This window comes from Syngnathus floridae, chromosome 4 (assembly GCF_059516105.1).
Source record: "Syngnathus floridae isolate MCC-2025c chromosome 4, RoL_Sflo_1.0, whole genome shotgun sequence".
NCBI lineage: Eukaryota > Metazoa > Chordata > Actinopteri > Syngnathiformes > Syngnathidae > Syngnathus > Syngnathus floridae.
In genome coordinates, this window is record NC_142416.1 from 19,216,936 (window position 1) to 19,238,380 (window position 21,445).

The 21,445-nt window shown below is 41.8% G+C and overlaps 1 protein-coding gene and 1 long non-coding RNA gene across 2 annotated transcripts in view; one reads left to right on the forward strand and one right to left on the reverse strand.

Moving 5' to 3' along the window:
- The window catches only part of LOC148399731 (uncharacterized), a 124,963-nt gene that overhangs the window by 103,032 nt on the left and 486 nt on the right, over window positions 1-21,445 (reverse strand). The window lies entirely within an intron of this gene.
- ednraa (endothelin receptor type Aa) lies at window positions 11,636-20,136 on the forward strand. The gene is made up of 8 exons (XM_088374210.1): window positions 11,636-11,874; window positions 12,864-13,335; window positions 15,128-15,255; window positions 16,699-16,897; window positions 17,479-17,631; window positions 18,218-18,351; window positions 18,430-18,538; window positions 18,629-20,136. Exons 2-8 carry the CDS (start codon window positions 12,907-12,909, stop codon window positions 18,764-18,766), a joined length of 1,290 nt encoding a protein of 429 aa, XP_088230336.1. The 5' UTR covers window positions 11,636-11,874; window positions 12,864-12,906; the 3' UTR covers window positions 18,767-20,136.

Genomic DNA, 21,445 nt, shown 5'->3' on the forward strand with positions numbered 1-21,445 from the left:
CAAGGCTCCCGTTTAAGTCCCCTTTTTTTGGTTTTGTAATTCAATACTAAAAATCACACACATGCATGCTATTGCATATTGTTGCCCTGTCTGATGCCCTAAGTTCCCCTTTTTTCTGAGTTATTTAAATGCCAGACATATTCCAAAACTTGATGAATCTAAGATCGTACATATCGCGGGCGGTGCGCGCGGGACGCTAACAATCGCGGACAGCCAAGTTCAGTGCGGAAAACCGAATCAATATTGAGCAAGTAGACGTCGCCTCTTAACAAGCCATGCTAATTAGTCCCTGTCTAGTATCGCAGCTAGCTCGAAGGCATCCTGATTTGATTTTCACCTGACAAAATGAATAAATGATCCTCATGAAAGAAGCATCCCGTTGTTTGCCGGAACCGTTTGTTCTAACTTTGGTTACTAAACCATTCCCCGATACCTGCCAGCGTGTTCCTGGCCTGTTGCTACTTGTTAGCGCTTTGCTCTTGTATAGCCCAAAAAATTTTGGAGCACATGTTGCACCACCACGACAACTTTTCACGTGATCTAATCATCCGTTGATACACTAATTGAAAATCCAGAAAGATTTTCGTGACCACTGATACAACCTGAGGAAGAAGACGGCATTTTTTTTTTTTTCCGGCCTTCGCCGTCACTCGGGTCCTCAAAGGCTGACGTTATTGTCTCTGTCAGCCGAGAGGCGGTGCTTTTCCGCCGCCGCTCGCTCGCTCGCTGTCACCCCTCCTGTCAGGCCGTGACCGATAACGCTCGTGCCGGTGCCAATCTCCCTTCTTCAACTCTGCTGGCTGTTCCTGGACTCCATTTCGCCACTAATTAGCTCTTCAGAGATTTCTCCTCATAGAGGCAGGGGGTTGGATGAATGTGAGGGGGGGGGGGGTTGTTGAGAGGGTTATCGGGGGCTTGAGGCACGGTGTGGGGTGGGGTAAGGAGAGAAGAGGAAAGAGGGAATGTGTGTGGGGGAGAGAATATTATTGGATGTTGTGTCTGCAGTGACAACCCGTATGAGAGGTCAAAAGGATGGACAGACAGAAAGAAGCATGGTTGGACGGGTGGGGCAAACATGGATGAAGGATGTCCAAGGATGGATGGACAAAAGTGTCAAATAAAGAGACTGATGACAGATGGATGGATGAGACAGAAAGAAGGTTCTTAGATGGGTGGACGGATATCAGGGGTGTCAAATCAATGAATAACTAGCTTTCTAATCTGAAAAAAATCTTCAAATATTTTGAAAAGATAGATCTAGTTTTTCAAAAGTGAAAACAATTTGCAATTTTAGTACGGACATGAATTTGATTTGTCTTGGCGGGCCACATAAAAGGCCGTATCTGGCCCCCGGGCCTTGAGTTTGACACCTAGGGAGGAGATGACATGGACATCTTGTTATTTTCCGTCATCCAGGTTATGTTAATCCACAAAAGTCAAATCAACTCTTTTCCAAAAACGTTCACGATTGACTTTTACACTTTGACACAAACTATACGGACGGAGCGATGTTACTCGGCTCCCTTGGTCTTTAAGCGGCGTCCGGCCCTCATGTCAAGTGGCCCCCTACCAGGCGATTAACATGTGGACACGGGGGGTAGTCGGCACATGAAAAGCCGGCCCTGCTTCTTTGTCTTGCGCCGTGTAAATATCGCGCCGGTGGAATATGAAAGTAGCGCAACGCTGCGCTACAAAAAAACACGGGGAAAAAAAAAGATCAAGAGCGGGTCTCGCATCAAGGAGGACCCCGAGGATGTCTTTGTTGTCAACTTCACAAGCGGCAGATGAGGAAACTGGCAGAAGGGGGAAAGATGCCAGAGAGGAGCTCAAAGGGATCGCGGGCGCCCGGGCGAGGTGATCGGTATTCCTCGGCAGTCTGCCTCCTGGCTCAGATCAGCGGGAGTAAGCTGGCAGCCAAGCCAGAGGGCATAACAGCACAAACACACCTTCAACAGTAGAAGGTAAGGGAGGGGTGGAGTTGGACCAGGGACCGGGTGAAAATAAACACCCGCTAATTACCGCCTGGTGAATACGTGCCAGGACTCAACACCGCCCCCTGCGGGACCTCGCCGGTGGTCACGGGTCGGGCAGGACACAACTGTCTTCTGAGCCGTAGACACGATCCCCGGATGGGTGGGCAGGATGAGCGCTAAGTGTTGTGACGGCTAGCAGATGTTCTGGCAGAGGCCGGCTGCCATCGCGGCCAATCGGTTCGCACGCGCCAGCAACACCTGCCACGCAACAAGGTGACCAAGCGGATTGCCCAACAACTTATTAGACGTTTACATGCATGTTAATTGAGACGAATTAAAATGCAGGGTACCTAGGACGGAGCCCTGTGGCGAAAAGGAAAAAAAGTGCTTTTGTGTTTGACGTTTCGGTTCCCCCTCGTTCCCTCAAAATAATCCAATAATATATGATAATTTAACACGTTTTAAAGCGGCCGATGGACATGTTTGCATTAAGTTAAAACAAAGGATTTTTTTTTAAATTATTATTATTATTTACAGTGCAAGTGCTGGAAAACAGATGCAGTAAATGACAAGGAAAAAAATTAATAATGCAAAACTTAAATATTCAAAAATAATATAATGCATTTATACTTTGTGTTTATCAAACTTTAATTGAGTGAGTCCTCTTAATGTTATTTTAGACAGAAAATGAAATAAAATGTTTTTAATATAAAAGAAAAAACACAAGTTTGATAATTACGTCTTAAACTTTGAGTATAAAAGAATAATATATATTACTATTCATATTCATCATTGCACTTGTTTGCCAATATTTTCTCAAGCTGCACTAATAAATGTATGTTTGCCTCCAATAAAATATAAACTAGAATTGCCTATTCCAATCGCAAAGTCCTTGAGTTTATGCGAAGGGCCAACTAATTGAACAGAATGTATTTTTCATGCTTTTAAAAAAAAAAAAAATCCATTAAGCGTTAATGATATATGATAATATTCACGGTTATTTGGCGTAATGTAACGGATCAATAGGATGATGAGATGAACCTTTAGCGGCGGGCCCGTGGAGACAAACTAACTCGCTTCAAGGCTGTGCTGAGGTCAAACACTGCGTGTCTGATACAATATGAAATTAATAAATTTCATAAACATACATCAGTCATGCCTACAGAGAGGAAATGTGATTTTTTTTTTTTTCTTTCCAACGGTCCTAATGAGAGTTTTCCCCTCGTGTCTTCTCTACGGCTGGAGGTCAAAGCGCTCAGATGATAATATGGATCCGATACATAAATGCAAAGAAGAAGAAAAACAATTAACCATGCATCAATAACGCGATCGATAACACTGTTGGTAATTATCACTTTTGGGATCGGGGAGATGCTCTTCCCCTCATCGATGAGGCCTAATTCGCAGGTATGACCCGAGGGCTGAAGGAATAAATCAAAACACATCAAGGTAAAGCGCGCACACACACACACAAACGCACACACACATGCGCTCAATTCCTTTATGCCAAGTGTGAATCATTAAATATTATTGCCTGCAAACGTCAAATATAAAAAGTTTAACTTTTTCGCGCATTTCATCATTCCTGCTTTCATTAGCTCAGTCAAATATAACAGATAGCATGATAGAGGACGGCGAAACTGTCAACGTATTTTAAAAAATTGAAAAATAAATCATGAAATTAAATCACAATAATAAATAGTAAAATTTGTCAAATTGCAGTCAATGCAGAAACACACACACACACCGTGTCAGACTGTCACTTAAAGTGACGACACACACTCGGTCTGACAATAAATGTCACACTCAAATTGTTACGGACACGCAACGTCAAACACACATTCTGACAATAAACGATCAAATGTGAATTAAACGCAGTTTGGCCGGCTAAAAAAACGGATGATCATGACCCCACTTTGACCCTGAAGGGATTCTTTCATATACCTGAGCACCATTCAAGCCCGTGCCTCCTGTTGTATTAGTGATGCCGATTGGAGGAGACAATTCAGAAGGTCTTCACGCACACACGGATGACTGAAGGCCCCCATCATCCTCACGTCTGGCGAATGGCTCCATTGATTTTTTCGAAAGCAGGCCCGGTTCCTTTCCTTTCCTTTCCTCCCCTCCTGCTCTCTCGTCTCCTTTTGATGATTAATTCACAGAAGCAAAAGAGCAGTGGCCATTGCTTTGAAATCCTAACTGCTCACTCAAGAACCATCTGAGCATGAGAAGGAGAAGAAGACGATGACTAACAGCGGGAGGGAAGGTGGGGGGCGGGGGGGGGGGCGCTTAGTAACACGGAGGTCCACTCATCGGCGTGGTTTTCGGATGACTACAATACGTGTTCTGATAAACAGAATCGATAACGTTCGGACTGGTCTCACTTTGGGGGGGAAAAAGATGATGATGAAATCCAAGCGTAAGTGGACGGAAAATATTGAGGAAATTGACCAACTTGCTTTTTTCCCCCCCGGATGAGTTAAAGATGTAGTAAAGAGATAAAGTAAAAAAAAAAGGCGAGTGGTTTGTGCAATGGCAAAACCAAAAAAACTTTTGCGTTGAGCTCGACTCAGCTGATGATGCAGGTGTACCTAATATTGAGGCCACTTAGTGTCACTTCCATATTTGGTCGTTAGAGGGAGCAATTACAAAGGTCAAATGACTAAAGTTCACCGTAGTGATATTTCTGGGGTACTTTTAATATTTTTAATGTCATTGAAATTATTATATAAGCTAGAGTTGATTACTTTTACTACATTTATTAATTTTTTGGGCAATTTTTTGAATAATCGTAGCTTTACTTCATGATTTGCAATTGTACAGGAAGTGAGCCAATTTGGTTTGAAGCTGACATTTTGCAAAGGAATACCATTAAAAATGGTTCCAGAAAAGAAAAAAGAAGGCCCCAACAGCAGGCACCAAACTGTTGATGCTCCTCGCAGCAAACTTTGCGAGTAAATCAACTTCGGGCCTGGGTCCAATCCGAGCGCACCAGCTCGCGTTTGATCCCGCTGACTGGATCGTGTTTGTTTGGCCCGCCGAGAGAAACGTTGGGCTCATAAAAGGGTCGTCGGGAAGCTCTCGGGGTCGCTCCTCGTTCAATTTTTCAACGTGCGATTAAACATATCGATGAATATTAACAATTAGCCGCCCGTCTTATTTAATCCGGCGCCAGATCCAGGCGCTGTTTTTACCCACAAGCCCCGCTCTCCCCCTCCCCTCCCCGTTCCCGAACCTCACTTCCATCTCTTGTTTGAAAGCTCTCTTCCCCACCAGCAGCAGCATCACATTCAAAGACATGATACAATATACATGCTCCATCTGGTCAAACTTGGTGAACTTAAAGATACCTGTCAAGAGCAACTTTAAAGTGCTAGCTCGGGCTTAATCCACCAAGGCCTTCATTAAAAGGCAAAGCCCCACTTTTCTTTTTCCCCGTCTAAATGAAGAGAGGGGGGGTTTCGCACAGGCTGGCGGGCTGCGAGGCAGACGAGGAGCCGGGGGTCTTCGCTAGTGGGACCCCGGCTCGTGGCTTTCATCACTCACTGAGCTCCTCGGCTGTGAAGTTGCACGGAGAGGCATCTGTCTCGCTCCGAGTGGGAGCCAAAGGACATCACAGCCTGCTTTTGTTCTGACTCTTAACTCATTTATAGACTCGCTCCCCGGCAATCATTTCCACTTTGACGCTTTTTTGGAAGTATTTTCGGGTCCAAACGGTGATTGGGAAAAACTTGTTTGTTACCGCAAGTAGTCGAGTTAATGAGGTAAAAACATAAAGGAAGTACGTCAATGTTTGATTGGATGCAAAAAAGGAAGAATGTATAGACCGGAGAGGTGTTTATGGCAGCACAATTAAATGAAAGCAGAAAGAGGCAGACTGGCTGAAAAACGGTGCAATGCTGACCTCTAGCGTTGCTTTTCAGAAGCGCACATTACATGACAAGCACATTTATTTTATGCCGTCTATCAATAAGTACATTTTTACATGAATTGCAAAGATTATATATGCTATATATTATTTTGCTCAATACGTAAAAGTTAAAAGAATAAAAGTTATATTGTAAGTTCTAAAAAGTTTGAATATTTTATTTATTACATCCTAAATTCCACAAATTTTAAATATTATCGACAGAATAACAAAATAATTATCATAAAACATAATGCATGGATTCTGTATTATTTAGAAATATTTTTAAAATATATTTTAGAGTTATTGCTTGACAGTAAACTATTTTTAGTCGTTTAATTAAGTATGTAAATATACTCTAATGATTAATCAGCATTACTGAATATTTTTTACTTTACATATTTAGATAGCAAACTGGCCAAGGAACATTTTAGCTAGTGGTTAACTGTTGTCCATCCTGCTGTTAAATCAAACAAATGACATATTTACAGACTATTTTCGACTGCTGTCAAAACAACATTACACGATTCACAAGAAAACAAACTTCATTGCAAAACTTACTACGTTATGAACGTCAATGAGCGTTTGTTTACAACTACAGTTGAATAGGGGATGACTTCCTGCCACTAATTGTTTATTTTCTCTTTTTTTTGCATTGATATTCTAGGCACTGAGCCAAGGCCTGGCTGAACTCTGCAAGCAGTCACAAATTTCCCACGCTAAACTCAAAGTCATTTATAGCCATTAAATATATAGACAAAACACTGGAAGCCCCCGTAAGTGGGGGAAAAAAAAGTTTTAAGTTGGGCAATCCAACTAAATATTGCCCAGTTATGAAAATCGCTTTCATAAAAAAGTAATTAGAGCTTACAGAATATTTGTACCGCAACTTAGGGTGATTTTTGGTTTTGGGTGAGATTTTAAAAAATAAATAAACCTCAGCAGCTAGGGGGTGCTACAGACCCATTTTCTTAACACAAGTCCATTAGCTTAATGCTAGCACACAATGCAAAACGCCATAGACAGACTACAAAAACTAGCATAATGCTATTGCTAGCATGGTTTAATGGCGTTTCCATTAGGGAAAGAGCGGTCACAGTACTAATTAAAGTCAAGACACCACACCGCATAGCCCTTGAAGCCCTAATTGAAACATCTTCCATGTAAATGCCCCTCGCGGTGTGGTTTAACTCCGACAGCAGCGAAAAAGGGAAGCAAAGCTCGAGCGCAAAACACGCAGCAACCCACACACAAACAGGGTGTGTTTTCCTAGCGTAATTAAATCATCTCTTGCTGCGTCTCCCCGGAGAGCCTGCCGAGGCCCCACGCTGACATTCCCCCGCAGGTCAGCAGGGTGCATGTTTTCCTTGGACACGTTTCATGAGACCTTTACAGGACAACTCCAATTCGGGAACACGGAGCAGTTGTCCGGCTCGGACTCGAACATGGTGGCCTGGCGCCAGGGGTCTCATATGAGGATCTTTTCATGTGTGCCCCGCTGATGTATTCTTTATGAGACTGGTAATAACGTCACGTTTGGATTGACGGCACACGTTGCTTTTGGAGAGTTATGGTCGTTCAGAATTTGGTATGAACAAGAACGTCAACAGAGGAGGTGGAGTCAAAGCGCAGAGATGGCTTTAGATGCTCCTTGAACGAGAATCAATGGAATCTAATTGTCTTCACTACAACAACATGTAACATGAGACCTGATGATGTTTGCTTGGAAGCTCGTCTGGCCACAAAAGGTCTGAAGCGAGTCAAATCTCAGAGAACGACTCTTTACTAAGAGTACGATACAATACGATAAGTCCCCCACCCCCCCCCGACCAGGAGTGTTTCTTCAAGCTTCCTGGATTTAATTGTCAACACAGGTGGGCCCCTTAAGTTCCTTTGGCCCTCAGGGTGGAATAAGTTTCCCATTAAGAGGGTCAAAGGTCGCAACCAATCGGAGGGGCGCTTAGATATGCATATGCCGCCAATTGTGGCTAATCAGCGCCATGACGTCCATCAAAGGATTTATCTTTTGCTTGGAGTGCGACGGATTTGGTTTGAGTGTTTCGAGACTCGATGGTTTTGTTTGTGTGATGGCAGAAAGTCAGCCAGAGTCGAAATTCTCAGTCCAGACGGTTACCGTCTTATCCCAGAATACACACAGACGACATGTCACGTTTGATAAATTAGCTCTTTATCAAAGACTTAACCGCGGCCACATGCTTTTGTGTTTTGTTTCGGCTAACCTTTGACATCTCCCGCTTACTCGCGAGAAAGGAGGCCTCGTTCATGGATCTCCGAAAGAGCCTTTACATCCCAAAAACATTCTCGCCTTTGGTAATCACGATGAAATACAAATCAAGCATGAAGGTCTGGCGGTACTTTGAAGAACTTCCCCAACTATGCTTTTAATCAACACCAAAGACAAAACGAGGCGTGGAAAATTACACCAAGATGCGATTAATCGAGTCAAGATATCAATGGCTAACAACACAATGAAGCAATCAAATGCCTGTGGCGACCAGTCAACGGACCACCAGGGGTCTCACATCCAGATTTAAGACCACCTAAAGTCAATGTATTTTTAAAAAACAGAACCAAATTATCCTATACAATGTTAATATTAATAATTAATAGTTATTAAACCACTCAAAGTTAGCAAAAGAAAAAGGCTAGCAGGGACAACGATAAAATAAAAAAACAATTGCAGCTTTGTAACTAAATAAATAAATTTAAATAAATTTATATATATTATATTAATTAAGATATAATAAATTAATACATTAATAATATAATAAATTAAAAATTTATAATAATTTTCAATAAATACATTTAAATAAATTTGTAATTAAAAACTAAACCAAAACTATTGTGAACGTGTTTCGAGTCTGGCTTCTCGGTCTAACTCGGCAATAAAAGAAGTAACACACACAGCGCGTTAAAAGGTTGCGGCTGGCACGGATGACTCAGCCTTTAAACACAATGACTTGACGCTAAAAGCGGAGCTGAAAAACAACACCGGCGGCAATCGAGAGGAATAAGTGGAGGGATTAAGTGATCTGCAGGGAGGCCCAGACGGGAGACCAGTCCAGGAGCTTTGGACCAATTAAAAGAGCAACTGGCTTTGATGGAGACTTGGGAACAGGTTGCAGGAAAGATCGGCGACCGAGTTTATGACCAAAGATAGCCTGGCAGAATTTTGAATTGGCAAGCAACCCGTGTCTTATAAAACATCTTGATTTTTTTTTAATTTGATTTCATTTTCTGCAGTCACAAAACACCAATTTGCGACGTGGCAATCAGTTCTTGAATCCAAGTCTGTTATTGTCAGTTCTCGCAGCTGTGTTTACAAAAACCACAAATTGTCTGCAGATGGTTTTTTCTTTTTTTTTTTTTCACTAAAACCCGACACGACCTAATTAAGGACCTTGACCTCAACGACAGGGCATTTTTTTCTTTGATGACAATGACAAATATATTTAAGAAAAAAACGACTTCAAATTCTGCGTATTCCATGACGTTATGTTCAAATGATGTCCCAGATACTCCAAATATGTATTCACAGGTTTTCTGACAAGGCCAGGAAATCTTTTAAAGAGTCAGTCCAACAAGAGCCAGATTCGAAACAAGAATGCGTCCAAGCTGAACGAGTCATGTTAAAGACTCACTATCAGCACGTCTGTGTTTAGCCTGCGGACACGTCAACGACGTAAGACTGAAGATATCGAGATAATGAAAACGTACGCCCGAGTGAGGACGCAACAATGGAAAGCTTTGCTTAGGATCATGTTACGGAGATTATTTGCTTGTAGTTAGACTTTTGTAATCTCAAAGTGCTAGTAACTGAGAATGATATTTCCATTGCATAGTGACATTTAAATATATAGAAATATATACTTAAAAATATTACAAATATAGAAATATATTTATATATACATATATAAATATTATACAATACAGTATATATGTAATATTATACAGTTAGTTACTTTCAAAAGTTACTTTTTAGAGTCAAATGGCTATTTGAACGTTTGAGATGAGTTTCCCCAAAATTTAACAGGAAAAAAAAACGCAACTAGCTGTTTTACATCCGATATCGTCATTATTACGAGCTTGTGGCCTCCTAATTAAAACTGCTTCGTTAGTATATTGATATTTATCTGGAAAAAGTCAGACAAAGATAAAACGACACAAGCCGCCGCTCTTGTGTGCGTTCTAACTTTTGTTTGCGCCACTCTTATGCCCCAAATTAATGACGCCTGGCAAGATATTAAAATGTCTTCCTTCTGTCACAGGCTGTCACAGTAGAATTGGCCTCAAACCTCCTTCCCTTCTGCCTTTCTCTTGCTGTACGTTTTTTTTTTTTTTTGTTTTGTTTTTTTTTCTTTTCCCCTTCTTGCAAGTGTCCCAGTTAAGAAATTGCTTACATCCTCTCCAGTCTGGGGCCGGCTTGAAATTTCCCATCGGGCATGTACCGATATGCAGAGAAAGCGAAGGGAGCACGCTTCGACAGATGCCATCAGAGAACAAGCGTGTGAATTACCAGGCAGGCTGCCATCTTGGAGTTCACACGGAATGGCATTAATACCCGATTAGCATCCAAACAACAACAACAACATGAAAGCTGCTGCGGCGCCGGCGTCGACGGGGGACCAGGTAAAGGTTTCATCATTTATATATTAATGGCTTTACTAACAAAGGCTCTGTCGCTAAAAGTTGAAATGTCACAGCAATCAGGGGACTTTGGAGAATTTTTAATTTTTTTTTTTTTTAAATAAAGGGAGGTGGTGGGCTGCAACTCGCATCCCGATGAATTAAATATTCCCCACTGATGACCATGACTTATTAAGCAGGCACGGCGTATTCATGAGTACAATTAAAGACGACACGATCCTGTTAATTTTGAATGCCGGTAAATATTGGCATTACCCGATTAAGTCACATCGGACGACGGCAGAAGAAGCCTGCGAGTGAACCGTGAACGAATGTAAAAAGTTACAACCGATAAAAATAAAGTAAATAATTTTGCTGTTGTAATGCTCTCACATGTGGGCAAACCACAGTTGCAAGGAGCTTCTGTAGACCACAACTCACGCCCTAATGCTCACATGCAGGTAACCGACCAATCAGACTCCAGTTGCTGATGTCATTAAAGAGGCCACACCCCTTAAAGGTAATTATCAACACACAAAAGTTACAGCATCTAATTACACTTGATGAAATCTGTTTTTGTGTAAGGGGTAAGGGGGTACCGTTGAATCATAAAATTTGAACAGGGGTGTGTAGACTTTTTATAACTGCTATATATATTTAATCTGCATGATTTTTTTTAAATAACAGCACCGTGGGAATATTTCATCTCTTCCGCTTGTTTTAAAAGGTGGACTTTGCCCATTGCCCTCTTCCTGCTCTCAGTACACGTCACAATAAACGGTCCATTTCTAAATCCATAATGGACCTCGAAGCACTTTTCCTCCTTGTGCTACCTTACATTAAAATGTCTCGGCAGTTCATTCGGGCCATCCATCATGGCTGAGAGCATCATTTGTCTTGATTCTGGTTTTCGCTTATTTGTGTAATTTAGTTTTGCTTTCTCCGAATAGTGAAAAATATTGTTTTAGGCATAAGATTTTTTTTTTTTTTTTAATCCAGCTGCAATTTGAGTAGACTAGAGGGTTTGCTTCCAAAGGGGGGCCTGCTCCGTTACCAGAGGGAGGTGGAGATTTACTATCCCACCCAGTCAACGTGTCTCACTGGTGCACACACACACACACAGATAGACAAGAGAGCACACACACTCCACAGGAAACAGTGAGCCATAATGCGACGGTACCTCGGAGCAGACGGCCGCCTTTGCTCAAACCAAGAGGGGATCCGGCTGCGGCTTTGATAGCGCGTTAATTACTCATGTGATGTGATACAGATGTCTGGGGGCTTCAGCTGAAAGTTTGCCTGACGCTTTCCGAGGGGGCCGGGCGGCAGACAATTTTATAAGAAGCGGTAGGTGGAAAAAAAAAAAAAAAAGCAAAAACTGTATTTATTATTGATGCGCAGATCAGTTTGCGTGCTGTCACGGGTCCCGGCGGGCACGGCGCTGATGCTAAACTGTGATGCTACTTGAAGGGCTGGCTGCTAAATAGTTCTTTGTGTACTTGGTGACAGGCGGGACTTTGAAACAGGAACGACTCGGGGGCGAAGGAGACGCGACATGATGCAAAGGGCTTTAGCAGTCAAGCTGACAGCTTTTGAAAACTTTACCTACTCTTTTCACGGGACAAATGGGAAAGTCTGTCGCTTTTTCTTCCCCCCCCATGTGGATGCGCTGAATTGATTTGAACAGGAAATAGAGTCATCAGGAAAATGGCTTTTTAGTTGAAGCTTTTAGTGTTTGTTATAGGCATCAGTCTGGTATAAATTTAATATAAAATAAGTTTACTGTTTATAAGTTTATGAAATATAAGTTTGTGTTTTATTTCTGTGTTTGATTGTGTTCCACTATTACATACAAAATTGCGCCTTCGGGACAATAAAGACAAATTAATTGATAATTATTTCTAACAATCATTTAGATACTTGTCTTAATATACAATTGCCCAAAATGGGAGGGATTTTAGATTTTCAACAGTAACTATTTGATTGTTGCAGTCCTGGATAGCTTTGTGTTCAATCGCGTGATGGGCGAGTACTGATACCCGGTATCGGGCCGATACTTCTGTTGTGAAATTGGTACTCGCAACTGCCCTCTTGTGGCTGTTTTACGATCTAGAACTAAAGTCATGTCTGAAAAAGTCTGTATATGTACCGAAATAAATCGTTCTTTTTAAAGTATCCATACTTGGTATCGGTGTCATTGACGACTCAACCGTTTAGTACTTGTATCGGTCTGAAAAAGAATCAGAGGGATCATTATCATCCTTAATGTTCTGGCAGCATGCAGATGCAAAATTCTTCAACTTCTAAACAAACAAACAATCTTTTCTCTTCTTTAGTGATAACCAGGGAGCGGAATCAAAGCGCAGACGACGTTCCATAATGGGGGACGCGGCCTTGCGTGTGTTGCTGCTAATGGTCTGCGTGGCAGCCAGAGGAATGTGTCAGATAAACGGCGCCGCAGCTGAGGAGCCGGGATATCTCCAGCACTCCTCCACCCTCCGACCCAGCCCGGGGCCTGCGACCCACCCGGAAGAAGCGGCGGTGGTGGCGTCCAACGTGACGGTGGAGAGGCGCCCCGTACCGCCGCCCATGTGCTTGGTGAGGACTACCATCAACAACTACTTCAAGTACATCAACACGGTGTTCTCCGTGCTGGTGTTTGTGGTGGGCCTGGTGGGCAACGCCACCCTGCTGAGGATCATCTACCAGCACAAGTGCATGAGGAACGGACCCAACGCCCTCATCGCTAGCCTGGCCTTGGGGGACCTCATCTACATCGTCATCGACATTCCCATCAACGTATATAAGGTAGAGTCGCCGTCACATTATTCCCAAACAGTGTTAGATGGTGGAACACACAAAAAAAATTCTAATTATTGCTTTTTTTAGCTTATCCGCTGTTTTTAATCCGAAACTAATTTATTAAAAGTATTGCCTCGTCCCACCCAATATGAGTGAAATACACAAGAAAGTAAATTTAAAAAAAGTACAGACTGGAATGGCCCGGGGTAGGGCGCAAATAGACGGGAAAGCGTAATCAGTTGTGCCGTCGTTATCTTCTCCCCGCCCCCTTCGTGTGGCTACACGGGTGATGAGAGGTGCTGGGATACGCTCGGCTAAAATAAACATGAGAATCCGAGATTTGGCCGCACATGCGTGTTGCCTCTGGCTGACCGAGGACGTTAGTCACTATCCTTATCTGGAGGCCTTGTGAAAATAACCACTCCAGCAAGATAAATCACTTTTTTTATAAAGAAAGACAGGAAAAAAAAAAAGAGGAATGGTTTGTTGATCCCTCAAGCCTTGTTTGATTTAACTATATGTTCTGCTAGTTAGTAACACTCAGTGTCATTTTTTGTTAAATCCACATTTGTTTCTTAATGGCTTCAAGTGTTTAGCTAACATTAGTTCTTGATATTAGTATCATGTCTATTCACGTTTTTTTTCAAATGTGCAAGTTGGAAAAGAAATGAAATTGATGCTAGTTTTGTTAGCTCATCTATGATGTTTTGTATTGCGTGTTAGCATTAAGCTAGCCAATTCCATTCATTTTTTTTTTAAATGTTCAAGTTGGAAAAGTTCCCATGAGATTAAAGCTAGTTCTGTTAGCTCATCTATGATGTTTTGTATTGTGTGTTAGCATTAAGCTAGTAGAGTCCATTCACATATTTTCTTTCCAAATGTGCAGGTTGGAAAAGTAACTTCCCATGCGATTGATGCTAGTTTTGTTAGCTCATCTATGATATTTTGTATTGTGTGTTAGCATTAAGCTAGACATTAGAAATAATACTTAAAATGATAAAGGCACAAGTGTCACAGTGACCGTTTAGTGCAAGGCAACAAAAGGAAGCAGACAATGCTCAAACAATGGCGACGGCACTACTTTAAAGCCTCTTCTACGTCCTCTTCCTTAGAACTGTAATAACGAAGCCCAAAATAATCAAGGCACTCGTCAAGTAAAAACAGTGACGGGAGTCCCTTTCCTCTCGCCTGTGGGAAAACTTAAACACCTGGCGTAAACAATAGGAGGATCCGGGAAGCCGCAACGTGGGGTTCTTCCCTTATCTCGTATCCCCTTGAAGGGAAAGTGGCAAGACGACACAGTGCGACTCTCCGCAGCCTTCCCTTGCTAAATGTGCTGGGCTTTGAGAGCGCCAAGTGATTTTGGAACAGTAAAACAGGATGCGTAGGCTATCAAATGAGACATTAAAAGTGGGCTCGGTAATGGGCGAAGCCACGGGGAAGCAATTATGCTCGCAGGAAGGGCCAAGAGAGGGAAATAGGTCGCTGGGTTAAAGTGCTTTGGGAGTTGGCGTTATAGTTCATTTTAACTCCTGTTTTCAGTGCAAGTTATTTGGGATTACTTTTTTTAATTTTTCAAAAACAGTGTCAGTTTTGTTTTAATTAGCTTTAGTATTAGATTTTTTTTTAACGCTGTATTTATCAAGTGCAGGATGCAAAAAAGCTCACTAAATATTGCTTAATAAAGTCAAATAAAATACAATTTGCAAACGACTGACCTTTTAAGATAAACAATCCAATTGCAAGGTTTGTCCCAGGCATTTTAATTTTTTTTGTGATTCGTCTTTTTGTTCTGCAGCTACTGGCAACAGATTGGCCATTTTACGACAGCGACTTTGGCTTGTTCCTCTGCAAGCTGGTTCCCTTCCTGCAGAAGGCCTCAGTGGGCATCACCGTCCTGAACCTGTGCGCCCTCAGCGTTGACAGGTCAGTTTGACAAAAGAAGAAAATTATTATATTTAAATATTTTCTTCAATTTTTAACAGGTCAATTTCAGTCTGTGGAGTTTTGAAGAGGGGAGCAATCATGTGATTTTTTATTTATTAATGTGGAGGTCATCACTTTTCAGGAACCTCGGACTAATTGTACATTATCATGTGGAGGATGATTCATGATCGTTTTGTTTTTGTTGGAAACTTCCATTACTGATTAATGGCAGGCTATTTTTGCAACATTAAGTACATGAAAATTGCATATCGGATGTAACGTATAGCGTCCAAAGCGGTCTTAAGAGCGCATACGGTGAGGTTCCACTCCGCTCGTGGTCGTTAATAGAAATAAGCCGATGGAAACAATAATGACGGTCGAGTGCGGCAGACACAACGGGCGAGATAAGAGGCTCTCTGAGGCTCTCCGAGGCTCTCGTTTAACGACCTTCTATTATGGGAAACGGAGAGGATGCGTTTGAGAGCTTGTTTTTGCAAAAGTTGGTTCGATAAAAAAACGATGAAGGGTTAGTTTAAGGTCACGGTTATTGGAAGTCCCCAGGAAATTAAAGATGGAGTCGATATAATTGGAACACACACACTGAGCCTGAGTAGAATTTTCAGATATCTGTATTTGAGTATTTTTCTGTGTGTTTAGACTTTCTTTTTATCTTTCAAATATAAATATGTGTAGTTGTATATTTCAACATTAGAGGACGATGAGGAAAAAAGGGACGGATTCATTTAGCGTGTCGTAAAATATACATAGTGCCATGTTGTCGAACAGCGAGATTCAAACGCGCCATGAAAAATATATTGTTTTGTCCATGAAATCTTGATGTGTGATTTTACTAAAACATTTTCGACAAGCGCGTTTCTATTAATGAAACAAACAAGCAAACAAGCCGACGGGCGTCTCCGCCAAAGATGGAGGCCGGGGTCTGTTCGGTGGCGTCACGTAAATAAATATTAGATATTTTAAATAAACAATTGATCATCTCTCCGCATGGATTCTTGAAAGTTTGATGGGGCCGTGCTGACTCAACAGTTTATGATGATGCTGCTTGGTGCGCTGCCGTTTACAGAGACAGAGAGAGCGAGAGAAATATATAAAGATATAGATGTGGAGAGTTATGGCTTGATAGGAATATTCTGTAGATAGATATTGATATACAGCTGATAAAGAAATATGGTTTCAGATAGACAGCACTGTAGTTAGCAAAATAGCTAAAGCAATAGCTTTTTCTTTAGCTAGTTTGATAGTTAGCACAATAGTTATCTACTGTTGTAGCTCAAGAGATAGCTAGCTTGTGATATCGCTAGCTTCAAGGTTAGCAAGCACAAAAGAAAAAAAAGCTGATATCCATTGAAATGTGCAGACTAGCTTCAGGACATATTTGGACAGGAAGCTAAAATCAGATCCTTGTTTCTTCTCATGTGGCAGGTACAGAGCCGTGGCGTCTTGGAGTCGAGTGCAAGGCGTCGGGATCCCGCTCTTCACCGTTATGGAGATCCTCTCCATTTGGGTCCTGTCGATGGTGCTGGCCATCCCCGAAGCCGTCGGCTTTAACATAGTCCACTTTGACTACCGCAACAACACCTTGCACACCTGCATGCTGCAGCCCAAGTCGGACTTCATGGTGGTAAGACGTCATCCCGCGTTTATCATTAGCTCTGTTTGGCTTCGACTCAGGGTGAAGACGTGCTTCGTCATATAGAAAGTGTCCCAAAACTTTTGTTTTGACTAGACATAGAATTTTAAAAGATAAGCGGCACACCTGCTTGTATGTATTGACGGTTTGGATTACTACGTTTAGTTTTTGAGTTGATTGCAGATTGTTGATTTTTCCTCCCAAGGACATAATTGATTACAGGCCAAGTCCTGAAACCTGAAGCCACAAAAAACTGAAGCCAGATTTAATCCACATGCAGCCTAATGGAGTAATCACTCTTAGACAGTACAAACAACCAACCGGCATCAAAGTAAAAAAAAAAAGATAAAGAAAAGGAACAAGCCTTAGAGCGGACTGCTGCAGCGCTAAAGTACAAAAACTTTCTGTACTGAAGTCGAGTTCATATTTACTCCCTACTGCACTGGATTCCTTTCTCTGTCAATATTAAAAAGTACAGAGTGTGATCATTTGTGCTTCCGTTAGCAGTACGACAATGACTAATAATAGTTTTCCAATGGTAGCCCATAAATAAGATGAATGTTTCTTTCCAGTTCTACAGGGATGCGAAGGACTGGTGGCTGTTCGGTTTCTACTTCTGCGTCCCGCTGACCTGCACGGCCATCTTCTATGCGCTGATGACCTGCGAAATGCTCAATAATAGGAACGGCAGCCTGCGGATCGCCCTGAGCGAGCACCTCAAACAGGTGAGACCGATTCATTCCAGAATCTTCCTTTCTGACCCTTTGACTTTTGCTAACTTCGCACCAGTGATTCGTTTACTTCATACAAGGTGAAAATAAGATAATCTAAGCAACCCGAAATGCGTCAAGGGAGTGCGAGAATGTAAACAGGAAGAAGGTGTTGGTGTACACAGAGAAAGTAGATAGCACGCAAGATGGGTGGCTTGAGAAATAGCTAGCTCGCAATATGGTTAGCTCGGTAGATAAGCTTGATACCAAGATACATCAGTTGAGCGATGGCTTTCAAAATAGCATTAGCATGGTAGTTCAATATGTCAAGACAATAAATTAGTGGCAAGATAAAAAGCTAGCTACAGTACCAGGATAAGATAAATAAATGTTAAGCCAAAGTAAAATAAAAAAAGGTGGTTAGCTAACATACTCTTAAATAAACATCTTGGTAGAGCAAAGCTTTGGATTGTCAAAGCACCAGAGTGTTTCAACGCAGAACTCTTAATGGACCATTTGCTCGTCCCTCGCTAGCTTCTTTGCTATTAAGACACCTCTTTGCTCTAATGGAAAATGATATTTTTTTTCCCCCTCGCTGCAGAGAAGGGAAGTGGCCAAGGCCGTCTTCTGCCTGGTCCTAATATTCGCCCTCTGCTGGTTCCCGCTCCACCTCAGCAGAATCCTGAAGAAGACGGTGTACTACCAGTATGACCAGACGCGTTGCGAGCTGTTCAAGTAAGTCGGAGAAGTTCTCAAAATACTATTGACTTGCAAGTGAAAACTGATAGTGACGGCGTTTTACGATTATTCCAGCTTCCTTTTGGTAATGGACTACCTAAGCATCAACCTCGCAACAATCAACTCCTGCATCAACCCCATCATCCTCTACTTTGTTAGCAAAAAGTTCAAAAATTGCTTTAAGGTAAAGTTTTTCCTCCGACATACAGTAAATGGGAAATGAATGTGTTTTGTTTGACACAGCGCTAACGACATTTCTCCACGTTCCTCGCAGTCGTGTTTGTGCTGCTGGTGCTACTCGGATAGCCAGCTAAGCAGCATCGGAGCAATGAACGGGACCAGCGTCCAGTGCAAAAGCCCCGAGCCCAACAACCTGCTCACCGACCGCAGCCTACGGAAAGACAGCGACTGAATGTTTGGCGCTCAAACAGTATTAGCCTTGCAAAATATATGCATCATTATCAGACTTTTTCTGAAATATACCAGGACTACCGACATGGCCTTGCATGAAACTGGTAGAGGCACCAAGGAAAGAAGGTTTCAAAGGAACGGGCAAAATGCCTGAAGGACTTCGAGTCACGGGATGCATTTGAACTGCGAATTACCGTCACGATTCCAGTGAAAAAATAGAAATTAGCATGACGACGCGACACAATGGAAAAGAAGACAACCAGCTGTCAGAGGAAATGACGGGAGACGAGCGCTCGCGTCCATCCCGGGAGTCGGAAAACAGGAAAGCGTGTTAGTGACGATTAATTCTCCATCGAACACGCCCGTGGATGTACTCATTATTCATTTAGCCTCATTGTGTCATCAACTTTTGAGCTTAAAGTGGCTCGGCATCGTGAATATTTCAAAAACAAACGGTCACAGAAAGTACATAGGAAAGATTTCCTCTCCAAACCATGCGACGCTGAAAATATATCAACGATATCTATGATCACGTAATCCACAAAACATGTACATGTAGTATGTCCACTTTTATAAAGTGGCATTATTAGTAAATATTAATCAATGACAAAGGCAGATGTACAGTGGCAGTATTAGTAAATATTAATCAACGACAAAGGCAGATGAACAGTGAAAGTCGTAATCATTTTTATTATCTATTTTGTTTTTTAATAAGGGCTTACTTATTCATGAATGAGCACATTATCGATTTGTTTACTTGAAGTTACAAGGTTGTACTTATTCGGTGAGGATACAGTTAACATCGTGGTAATCTAGTTTAGCCTCAACTAAAAACAACTAGTTGAGCTCGGTCCAACGAACAAATTATTGCCACAATGTAATATAAATGAAAAGAAATCTTTAAAAAACAAAAACAAATAACCCGAAACACCCGCTAACGAGCTATTATGCTAAGGTCGCAGCTAGCTAGCTGTGACATACAGAAAGCTAATGTCTACTTTTTGGGATGTATTCCTCCATCACCATTCGCTACCAAAGAAGTATTCTGCCTTGTTTTAAGAGTAAATATACACTATAATTTAACTTTAGTGTCTTGAAAGATCTAAACGCACCCGTCCAACTGTTCAATGTTTGGTTCTTGTTTGCACTTTTTAGCTAAGGTCAAATTCAGTTCTCCTGTGAAAATGATTTTCTAAAACATTTTTTTGCGAGCACTGTCTATATTTTTGTAAGAGTGTTTTACATGTGTATCTTAAGTTGAAGTGTTTTTCAAAGTTTACAGAAGGACCGTCCAAATATGTACAGACGCTGCCATTGCTAACATCGTTAGCATCACTTTTTCTCTCAATAAAGGCAGGTCCTGAAACGCGAGTTTATTTCCCCAGCCTGTGCTAATATAGGTTCCTCGGGGGGAGTCACAAGGAGGGCTCTTGTTTCCCCGTTTGGAATCTGTGAGAAAAAGACGTCTGGGAGTGATTGCGAGCACACCATGACCTGCTGTGACCGGCGAGGCCCTAAGGCTTCCTGATCTCCGTTCGAGGAGGATGTGGGAATTTGAGACTCGTAACTCAATTGTCACATGTGTTGCCAAAAGCAGGATCAATGGGGAGATTTGAAGATTTTGTCCTTTCTCAGCACGACGTGGCGGGAATGTTTTCTTCGTAAACATTATCTTTATGGTCAGAAAGAAAAAGGGAAATGCAACCTTGGGAAAATCCATTTACCCTAACCCTAACCCTAACCCAACTAACTCGATAGAAGAGAAAGACAATCGTCGCCGCTATACTGTGCACAATGTTTTTGTTAAATGAAATTCTCCTACAGATCGGAAAAATAATGGTATCGAACATCTCTAGGATAATTCTCAGCGCTCCTGCGAGACACACTTTGCATGAAAAGAAAAAAAATCTGGCTGGACGCCACATCCTTTAAGCTAAAACACCTTTCGGCTGTGATTAAACGCGACATATGTTTATCCACCCTAACCCCGGTGGCTTTCCCCTGCCCGAGCGTCCCTCGGAGGCATCCATTCGCTCGAGTGACTCGTGGCAAAGACAATGTCTTATTCATAAAAAGCCAAAAGGAGAAAGTCAAACATTCATGAACAATCTGTCTGGAAACAACCGAGTGGGCGGGTGCGACGGGGAGAAAAAGTTCTGACTCTCGTGAAGACAAACATGCTGTAAGAACCTTGAAAGTCGTACAATTCCTAATAGACAAACATTTGGGGGTGGGAAATTCGGGATTATCAGTGGTGTTACTTTAGTTTTAATGAAATTTATGATCATATAGGATTTTTTTTTTTTTACCCGGTATGGCAAGTAAAGGGTGTCAACATTTAACCCAAACACTATTTTAATTAAATTATGACTACAAAAGCATTTTAAGATTTATTCTCCTCCTTGGAAAACAGATGCTTGCATTATGATCAATTTGGTCATCAAAAGGTTCAGAATAAATCTGGTAGTTATTAAGTAGACAGGAACATGAGATTTATTTATTTTTTTATCTCCAAGATGTTAATTTCCAAAGCCAAAAGCAAACTCCCTGTACTGATCAGCAAATGTTAATGAATGTCGCCATCTAGTGGCGAGCATGCATCACAAACGATACAAATCCTCCTATAAAATTCTCTTCACCGATTGGCCTACCGAAAAAATGCAACCAATCACACCTTAGC

Bases quoted from the DNA above. Each gene is read 5' to 3' on its own strand.
- ednraa (XM_088374210.1), top strand. From the start codon at position 12,907: ATGGGGGACGCGGCCTTGCGTGTGTTGCTGCTAATGGTCTGCGTGGCA. The intron at 17,632-18,217 runs GTGAGACCGATT...CCCTCGCTGCAG, and splicing joins TGAGCGAGCACCTCAAACAG to AGAAGGGAAGTGGCCAAGGC. The intron at 18,352-18,429 runs GTAAGTCGGAGA...CGATTATTCCAG, and splicing joins ACGCGTTGCGAGCTGTTCAA to CTTCCTTTTGGTAATGGACT.